The sequence below is a fragment of the Nicotiana tomentosiformis genome, chromosome 8 (genome assembly GCF_000390325.3).
Source record: "Nicotiana tomentosiformis chromosome 8, ASM39032v3, whole genome shotgun sequence".
NCBI lineage: Eukaryota > Viridiplantae > Streptophyta > Magnoliopsida > Solanales > Solanaceae > Nicotiana > Nicotiana tomentosiformis.
In genome coordinates, this window is record NC_090819.1 from 14,860,643 (window position 1) to 14,871,083 (window position 10,441).

Sequence of the window (10,441 nt, forward strand, 5' to 3'; positions counted from 1 at the left end):
TCATCTGATGCTGTTAAAGGTATATTATCAGTCTCCTCATATGATGTATATGCATTGATTGATCCAGGTTCCTACTTATCGTACCTCACTACGCTAATTGCTAGTAAGTTTGGGATAAAACCCGAGTTGATTGAACTTTTTGAGGTGTCTACACCTGTTGGGATCCAATAATAGTTAGACGGGTATATAAAGACTGTATAGTAGTAGTTCATAGTCATTCTATAGCAGCAGACCTGATTGAGTTAGATATTGTGGAATTTGATATTATAATGGGTATGGATTGGTTGGCTTCTGGTTATGCTAACGTTGATTGTAGATCAAAGATGGTTCAGTTCCAGTTTCCAGGGGAGCCAATTCTGGAGTGGAAAAGTAATATTGCATCGCCAAGAGGTAGGTTTATTTCCTATCTCAAGGCAAGGAAGATGATCATGAAGGGCTATATTTATCACTTAGTTCGGGTACTAAATGTGAAAGTAGAGTCACATACCCTTCAATCCATCCCGGTGGTTAGTGAGTTTCCCGATGTTTTTACCGATGAGCTTCCATGCCTTCCACCAGAGATGGAGATTGAGTTTGCTATTGACACATTACCAGATACTCAATCTATATCTATTCCTCCTTAGAGAATGGCACCTACAGAGCTAAGAGGGTTGAAAGAACAATTGAGGGATTTGCTTGAAAAGGCTTTATCAGACCCAGTATATCACCGTGGGGAGCACCTGTGTTATTTGTGAGAAAGAAAAATGGTTCCTTGCGGATGTATATTGATTACAAACAGTTAAATAAGGCGACGATCAAGAATAAGTACCCACTCCCGAGGATTGATGATATATTTGATCAGTTGCAAGGTGCCAGGTGTTTCTCGAAGATAGACTTGAGGTCTAGGTACCATCAAGTAAGGCTTAAAGAGAAAGATATTCCAAAGACAACGTTCAGGACTAGATACGGGCACTTTGAGTTTCGTGTTATGTCGTTCGGTTTGACCAATGCCCCAGTAGTATTCATGGACTTTATGAACCGTGTGTTCAGACCCTTTCTAGATCTATTCGTGATTGTATTTATAGATGATATTTTGGTTTATTCTTGTTCAGAGGCTGAGCATGCAAATCATTTGCGTACTGTGCTCACAATTCTACAAGAAAGGAAGTTGTATGCAAAATTCTCCAAATGTGAATTCTGGTTGAATTCTATAACTTTCCTTGGACATAGTATTTCAGGTGAGGGTATCCATAAAAATACATAGAAGATTAAGGTAGTGAAGACTTGGCCTAGACCCACGACACCGACGGAGGTTCGTAGCTTCCTGGGTTTAGCAGGTTATTATAGGAGATTTGTATAGGGTTTTTCTTCTCTTTCAACACCATTGACAAAGTTGACTCAGAAGGCAGCTAAGTTTCAGTGGACTGATACTTGTGAGCGGAGTTTCTAGGCATTCAACGAAAGATTGACTTCAGCACCAGTTTCGACACTTCCAGAAGGAACCGATGGTTATGTTATCTATTGTGATTCTTCGGGCGTTGGATTGGGTTGTGTATTGATGTAGCATGGTAAGGTTGTCGCTTATGCTTCTAGATAACTAAGAAACCACGAGAAGAATTACCCGACCCACGATTTAGAGTTAGCCGTGGTGATTCATGCACTAAAGATGTGGAGGCACTATTTGTATGGCATTCATATTGATATCTATACGGACCATAAGAGCCTTCAGTAAATATTCAAGCAAAAGGTAATTGAATTTACGTTAGAGGCAATGGTTGGAGCTACTGAAAGACTATGGTGTTGATATTTTATACCATCCAGGGAAGGCGAATGTAGTAGTCGACGCCCTCAGTCGTAGATCTATGGGTAGTCTGTCATATTTACAGCCAGAGAAGAATGAGATAGATCGTGAGATCATCAGCTAGCTAATCTTGGAGTTCTATTACTAGATTCAGGTGGTACCAGAGTTACTATTCAGGACACGACAACATCCTCCTTAGTAACTAAAGTGAAGGAACATCAGTATGAAGATAATGTGCTAGCTCATTACAGAGATACATCCTCTCAAAAGGAGAATACAACGTTTGAGATTACAGGAGATGGAGTCCTCAGATATCGAGGTCGATTATGTGTTCCAAATATGGCAGGGTTGTACCAACAGGTTATAGGAGAAGCTCACTATTCTCATTATTCTATCCATCTAGGAGTGACAAAGATGTATCATGATATCGGAGGAATATACTGGTGGGACAAAATGAAGAAAGATATAGTAGAGTTTGTTGCTCAGTGCCCTAATTGTTAGCAAGTTAAGATTGAGCATCAGAAACCTGAAAGATTATTGTAGGCTATAGAGATTCCAACTTGGAAATGGGAAGTGATTAATATGTATTTCATCATAGGCTTAACTCGTACCCAGCGTAAGTTCGATTCTATATGGGTTATTGTTGATAGACTTATAAAATCAGCCCATTTTTTTCATGTCAGGACTACATATTCAACAGAGGATTATGCAAGGCTTTACGTTAAAGAGATAATATGATTTCATGGTGTCCCTATATCTATTATCTCAGATAGAGGTGCTCAGTTTAAAGCTAATTTCTGGAGGTCCTTCCAAAAAGGATTGGGGACTCAAGTAAGTCTTAGTACAATATATCATCCCCAGAAAGATGGTCAGGCGGAGCGTACTATTCAGACACTAGAGGATATGCTACGGGCTTATGTGATGGACTTCAGGGGTAGCTGGGATGATCATCTTCCACTTATTGAGTTCACATATAATAATAGCTATCATTCAAGCATCCAGATGGCTCCATATGAAGCACTTTATGGACGGAAGTGTAGGTCAACTATCGGATGGTTCGAGGTTGGGGAAACTAAGTTAGTAGGACCAGAGTTGGTACAACAGGCAGTTGAGAAGATTAAGCTTATACGGAAAGGCTATTAGCAACTCAGAGTCGTCATAAATCCTATGCAGATAACCGGCGGTGAGACTTGGAGTTTCAGGTAGATGACTGGGTATTCCTAAAGGTATCACCAATGAAAGGCGTTATGAGATTCGGTAAGAAAGGAAAGCTTAGCCCTCGATACATTGGACCTTATAAGATCATACACAGAGTAGGCCAGGTAGCATATGAGTTAGACTTGCATTCCAACTTAGAGTCAGTACATCCAGTTTTTCACGTGTTTATGCTCCGCAAGTGTATTGGTGATCCTTCTAGAGTCGTTCCAGTTGACGATGTTTAGGTCACAGAGCAGCTATCATATGAGGAAGCTCCCATTACTATACTAGATAGACAAGTTCAGAGATTGAGAACTAAGGACGTAGCTTTAGTTAAAGTACTTTAGAGGAACAAGAATGTAGAGGAGATGACTTGGGAAGCTGAAGAAGACATAAGCTCTAGGTATCCTCACTTGTTTCCACTTCCATAGGAGGATCGGTCTGAGACATCACAGCCTTTAGGTACGTATGTGGTACTTGATTCTTCTATTTGTTATTGTCATTGGTCATATGAGGCCATTGGTATTTTTGATGATTGTGGCCCTGTGTGAATTTGTGTTGTTGGGTTTTCTGTATGACAGGTTGGTAGTAGTACCATTATGGAGGAGACTCTGCCAAAAAAAAATTCTATAGATCTCTGGGAGTTTAATAATCGGGGACGAATATTTCTAAGGGGGAAGATTGTTACACCCTATGCGTCCCAAAGTGATGTATAATAATTATGAGACTTATTAATCATGATTTAAATGATTTTAAAGTCATAATATGACTATATATGATGTTTTGATAGAAAATATAAGTTTGGAAAAAATCGGATTTAAGTTGCGGAAAAACCGATTAAGGATTTGCCTTGTAATAGAGTTTTTTGAGAAATATATTTCGTGTGCTATATGGGGTATTTTGGGACATATTATATACAAAATTGAAGGTCTTGGAATGTAGTTTCGAATGCTCTTAACCTTTTGTTCATACGACATCCGGACAAAAAGATATAAGCGTCAGAAGATGGGCGAATGAGAGGGTGCCAAGCTAGCACCTCTTTGACTTTTCAAAAGTTGATATATATGTCTTAACTCGTCTCTCTATTTATTTTTACATAGAATACCATAAAACCTGTCCTTGAGCTCTTTAATAGTGTTTCAAAGAATACTAACATACCGGGTACGAAATCGAGACGCAATAACATCAGAAAGATCCCTACGACGTAAGTATCACTATATCGCCTGTCTTTTTCTTTGTAGTTTGAGTTTTAGAATGTATTTAATATTTAATAAAATGCCTAAATTTTTTATTTAAGTGTTTAAATATCAAGTAAGGTTGATAAATTCATTTCATAATATTTAGAACTCACTGGACGGTGATCGAAAACCGTAAGTTCGCTTTATTTCACTTTTAGTGGACTGTTTTGTAGTCCACTCGTGTTGGCCTATTGTGCTACTGATTTATGGAGTTTGAATGATGAAGGGCGTGGAGAAATGCCACATGTGGTAGGGTAGTAGGCTGGTCGCTCGTTGTTGCAATTTCAGGCTAATTGATAACTTATCGATTGGGTATGTTATGGTATATTTGGGGGGTTTTGTTGTATTGAAGGTCCCGGATTGTAGTTGGGTTGTTTTTGAGTTGCTGATTGTATTGTGTTTGTATCTCGCCTATAGTGTCTTGAGGGATCAGTGAAATCAGGGGAAATGCTGCCCATTTTATTTTAGAATCGAGTTATCATTTGAGATACGTGATATACCACCGCCATCTAAGTTGTACACGTATTTCTTTATTATAGGGTTGGCGCGCTAGTTGTCATAAGCTTGTTGATGAGTTTCATTTACGACTTGAGGTATGTTAAGTCTATAAATGTTTTCCTTTTGTCATGATCCATATGATACAAACGAAATGAGTAAGCACACAACTTTCATAAATGATTCTATTCTTAGATGGCGTATGTCCTATGTTCTGGATTTCCCATATGTCCTACTTTCATATTGTCTGTTCATGGGTATGATGACATTCCAAGAGATATTATTGACTTACTTCATTATGCATTGCATCCATTTATACATGTATATTGACCCATGACGAGATGGCATTATATACACGTATAGTATATGTATATGGGGTATGGGGAAAGGTTATGGCGTTATATACGCACCACCACCTGATCAGCTGGTATACATTAATGATTTCGCCCTTAGTGGCTGAGATGATATGATGGGATACCCTTAGAAGCTTGATAATGTTATGTACGCATACACATATGCATGTTATGACATTTATACGCATATGCATGACATTATAAATTTTTCATGATTCACAGAGCTATTCAGAATTTCAGGTTGAATTATTTACTCCATGCTTCTTTCATGTCTGTTATATACTAATTTTTATACCTTACATACTCGGTACATTATTCGTACTGACGTCCCTATTGCCTGGGTGCATGCGTTTCATGCCGCATGTGCAGGTAGACAGGCTGATGGTCCCCCATCTTAGGATCCTTGCTCAGCGAGAGTTGGTGTGCTCGATTTGATCCGGAGTTGCTATTGAGTTTTGGTACGATAATTTTGTATACATATAGGTATGGCTGGGCCCAGTCCTATCCTCTATACAGTAGTACACTCTATTAGAGGTCTGTAGACAATCATGTATAGTTGGATAGTATGTGGCCTTGTCAGCTCTACCATATATATATGTATCAGTAGTTTATTTCCAGACTTTAGGCACGACCTACACTTATTTCATGTTTATAGCTTAGACATATGCTTAGGGGTATTCGATAGGTAGAACTCGGGCACTCGTCACAGCCCCTCGGTATGGGTTGTGACAACAAAATTCATGTAAAGTGTAAAAATCAACTCTCTGAACTTCTCACAGGCTCACCGCGTGGGGCGGCGCGCCATGCACCGAGCATGTGTAATTTTTACAGAGTATTTCTCCTACTTCGGCTTGAAAATGATAGTTTCGTCTGAGCCCATTCCTACATGATATAAATACACAAAAAACACGATTTTTAGAGGTCTTTTGACCTTGGAAGCTTTGGGAGAGCATTGGAGGCTACAAGACACAAGACTTCATCATCTTTCCATCAATTCAATATGGAATTTTGAATTATAACGTTATATTGATGTTTTGTTACTCGTTAATTATATTTGTGATGACTTCTCCATGATTATGGAGTAGTTTATCTTAGAGTTTGATGGATATGGTGTTTTGATAAATAATTGTGGATTTTAACACTAGTTTATGCTTGAATTCGTTTATGGAGTTTTGAATTGTTGCAACTTTATTCATCAGTTTATTTAATCGAAAGAGGAATATCTTGGTAATTATCTTTGCACTATTTTTGTTTGATTTAATTCATTGATTATCTTAAGTAATCAAAAGAGCTTGTTGAATTGTTGATTGAATCAAGTTAGGAGAATATTCGAGAGACGTTTTCCTAAGGACTAATCCATTAACGCACGCTTGCATACTTCATAGTGCTTATATTAGTTCATCTCGTAGAATTAAGATTTAATCGAGAGAGGAGTATTGACTACACATTTGAACTAATCATCGAGTGAATTCGTGAGAATCATTAGAATATTAGAGTGAATTAAACTAGAGTTAAATCCCAAATATCTATCTTGCACCTATCCTGTCAAACCTTTATCCCTTACATTGATAAGAAACCACTATGCGAATCTCCAATTCCTTGTTGTCAATTGTCAGTTGCGTTATTTTAGTAGTTAAACTTAGATCATAATCATTTAACTCAAGTGTTGATCCTGTTGAATAGCAATTAAATTAGGAAATACTTGAGCATTATTTAAATCAAATCTCTGTGGAGACGATATTATACTATACTACCTTTGATTAGCGAGCATCAATTTCATGTTAGATTTTGCGCTCGTCAAATTTTGGCGTCGTTGGCGGGTATTGGCAATAAATAGTGTTCAAAATAATTTTTGGTGCTAATTCGGGAATTAGTTTTTTATTATTAATAATATTTTTTTTAGTTAACTTCTCTTTAAGATCTTTTTTGTAGCATCTAACAAGTTCTTGGGGTGAAAACTTCAATAAACTATTATTGATATTGAACTCTAATTACTGTGAAGATGGAGTACAACCAACCTAAGAAAACGGTTGCAGAATTAACAGCTGAACATTATCACAAGTATGCTATTTATTTTAAACGTGGTGGAAATCATATATGGGTTGGCTGTCAAGCAGGTAAGTATCCTTCTTATGGTTCGTATTTTGAACAGTCTCACTCTATTTCTAGTCCGTACAGGTATGAGGTTTCATATGGGCACAATCTTGACTCTAGTTGGGATAAATATCCTTATTATGACTGGAATGAGAGCGAAGTGAGACAACCACCTCAAGAGGAAAATGGTAGTTTAGAAGAGCTTTTGTATAAGTTCATGAATAGTTTTGAAGAAAGATTTATACAAAATCAAGGACTTATACAAAATGTTGAAGCCATTAAGAACCTAACAACGCAAGTGAGTAAACTAGTAAATATACTTTCAGAAAGCTCATTTCAGAAAGCTCATTGCATTTTGATAGTAAATACATGGAGGAGATACCCTGTGAGAATGAGCCTACCCACAAGGATAAACATCTACAGAGAGAGGTTTTCACTATGCGAGAGGAATCTAATTCAATTGAGATGACAGTAGATGAGGGTTTGGTTGATTGTGAATCAATAAAAGAAGAGTTCAAATCCCATCCACCTTTCCACATTTATAACCTTTAGTAGAAGAGAAAAATGGTCTTGGACATACCACATGAATATTCACATGACCTTTCTTCTTTATTTTCTTATTCTAACCTTGATCATGTGGATTTTATTTTTGGGGATTTACAGGAATATGCATGGATCGGTCCTGTAAAAGAATGAAGAAATAAGTTGAAGATAATCCTGCAAGAACAATCCACCGCTCAAAATGAGGCCAAGAAAGAAATAAAAGAGCGAGGCTTGCAGATATCCTTAGAGGACATTGTCTTGATGAGCTCCATAAAGAATCCCAAAGAGTGAAAACGAAGAATGAATTCAGAATTAGGGGTGAAGTTCATAAGTTCTCGGAAACGGAAAAAATTCAGGGGAGTTTTCTTTACCTCTTGCTTTTTACTTGTGTGTCATAGGGACACACCATAATTTAAAGTGTAGGGCGGGGATGTAAATATGTACATGTGTGTTTGTTGTTATTTTTTTTAAATCACTAAATTTTTTGACTGTTTACGATGATGGATTTCCTCGACTGTCTTCTTGAGGGATCAAAGTCGAAGAACATTTTTTGAGCCATTTATTTTTGTTTTGTTTTTGTAGGTAGTGCAACAATTTCCCCTTGGTTTTTCTTTATGCTTTAGTTCTTTTTCAAGGATTTTGTTTGAACCAGGTGTTGTTAGTTTTTCTTTTGTTAGGAAATTTGAAGTCTTTGTGCTATGTATTAAATGGAGATGACTTTCCTTGACTTTGTTGTGCCTTGAGAGCAATGAGTACCTCATTTGTGACGCCTAGGCTTAGTTCTCGACTGGATAGGTACCTTAAATTGTTTAATTGTGATTCTGCTTATCTGCTTTGACTAGAGAGTCGGAATAGATCCAGTCCTAAGTGAGTTATGTGCCGTGGTGTGAGTGAGGTTTTGTGATATTGTGTGCATGTTGGTTGATGTCTAGAACTTGTCCCGTGTATTTGCAAAGCGAAATAGTAGTCTTGTTCAGTCTAGGAAGTGATATAGGAATTTCTTTATCGAGCCACATATATGCTTTTACCCATCTAATAAATGTGTATCTTAGTTAGCCCCGTTTAGCCTGTAATCCTATTTCTTTGGCAACCACACTACAAGCCTGATCCACTTTGTTTGAATTGACCATTTGTTTGAACCTCTTACCTCTCTTGAGCACTTGAAATTGTTATGAGCTTGTGAAAGCTAAAATTGAGGTATGGTCGGGTTATTGAGTGGAGCTATTGAAAAAGGAGAAAGGTGCATTGTGTGAAAAATTGTGAGAAACACTTGTAAAGAATTGAAAAAAATGAGTTTGATTGAAAAAAAAGAAAGAATCAGCACTTAGAAAAGAAAAAATGGATTCCATGCTAGTGGTAGTTATCATCTTGTTTGTGCTTAAAGATATTGGGAGTTTGATGCTATTATGAATAAAGGTTGGGGTTTGATTCAACATAAGTGTGGAGTTTAAATTGTAAAATTGTAAGTATTAAAGTGCTCAGAAAAGTATAGCCACCATATCCATATACATCCTACCCGTCCCGCAACCTATATTACAACTAAAATAAAGCCATACTTGATCCTTAACTGAATGAGCTTAAATTAGTAGAGTACTACACGACGGGAAAGCCTATGGTACGTCTTTTATGGCATATGAATCTTAATTCTAAGAGTGAGTGAATTCTTTCTATTTTGAGTCCTAATTGTTCTTGAATTTTATCGTGTGTGGAACTACTCTCTATTGTTTATGTGAGGGCACATGATTTGAGAAGGTAAGGTGAATTCTTTGAGCTCTGTGTTAGAGTAAGTGAGTATGTTGTAAAAAAAATACGAGGTGCTCGTGAGTCGAGTCTTGAGACAAGGATTTTATGATATAGTGCTTAGTCTGTTTTAAATATTCTTGGCATGATGTGTTAGGGAAGTTGTCTGATAAGAAGGCCGTCTCTTTGTGAAGTGCGGTTTGATTTCTCGAGGACAAGCAATGGTTTAAGTGTGGGGTGTTGATGATAGGTAGAGTCACGTGTTTTAGTCATAGTTTGCACTCTGATTACTGTCTTGTGTTTGAGCTTGAATGTTAGTGTATTACACTTATTATATGTTTTATGCCTTGCAGGAAGTAATTCCGAGTTAAAAAGATATTCGGGAGCTAATTTGAACAAGTTGGAGCATTGAAGTCTGAGTAAAAGCCCATGAAATTAAGTCGGGATCACATTCGGGGATCGAGGACCAAGTATGGATGTCAAAAAGTGAGAAAACAAAAATTACTCTGAGAAACTTACACTACCACGACGCGTCATGTGTAGCGGGGATCTAGTGCAAAATTCCTGCAAAGTGTAAAAATCAACTCTCTGAACTTCTCACAGGTGTATCGCGTGGGGCGGAGTGCCATTCACCACGCATGTGCAATTGTTACAGAGTATTTCTCCTACTTCGGCTTGGAGAGGATAGTTTCGTCCGGGCCTGTTCCTACATGATATAAATACACCAAAAATACGATTTCTATAGGACTTTTGGCCTTGGAAGCTTTGGGAGAGCATTGGAGGCTACAAGACACAAGATTTCATTATCTTTTCATCAATTCAATACGGGAATTTGGATTGTAACGTTATGTTGATATTTTCTTATTCGTTAATTATATTTGTGATGACTTCCTCCATGTTATGGAGTAGTTTACCTTAGGGTTTGATTGATATAGTATTTTGATAAATATTTGTGGATTTTAACTCTAGTTCATGCTTGAATTCGTTTATGGAGTTTTGAA

At 37.3% G+C, this 10,441-nt stretch overlaps 1 protein-coding gene across 1 annotated transcript; it reads left to right on the forward strand.

Annotated features, from left to right (window-relative positions):
* The first annotated feature begins 269 nt into the window (after positions 1-269).
* Positions 270-623, forward strand: LOC138897099 (uncharacterized). Its single transcript, XM_070183055.1, has one exon. The coding sequence runs from the start codon at positions 270-272 to the stop codon at positions 621-623; it is 354 nt and encodes a 117-aa protein (XP_070039156.1).
* The last annotated feature ends 9,818 nt before the right edge of the window (positions 624-10,441 follow it).

Coding starts and splice junctions, on each gene's coding strand:
- LOC138897099 (XM_070183055.1), top strand. CDS start 270: ATGGGTATGGATTGGTTGGCTTCTGGTTATGCTAACGTTGATTGTAGA.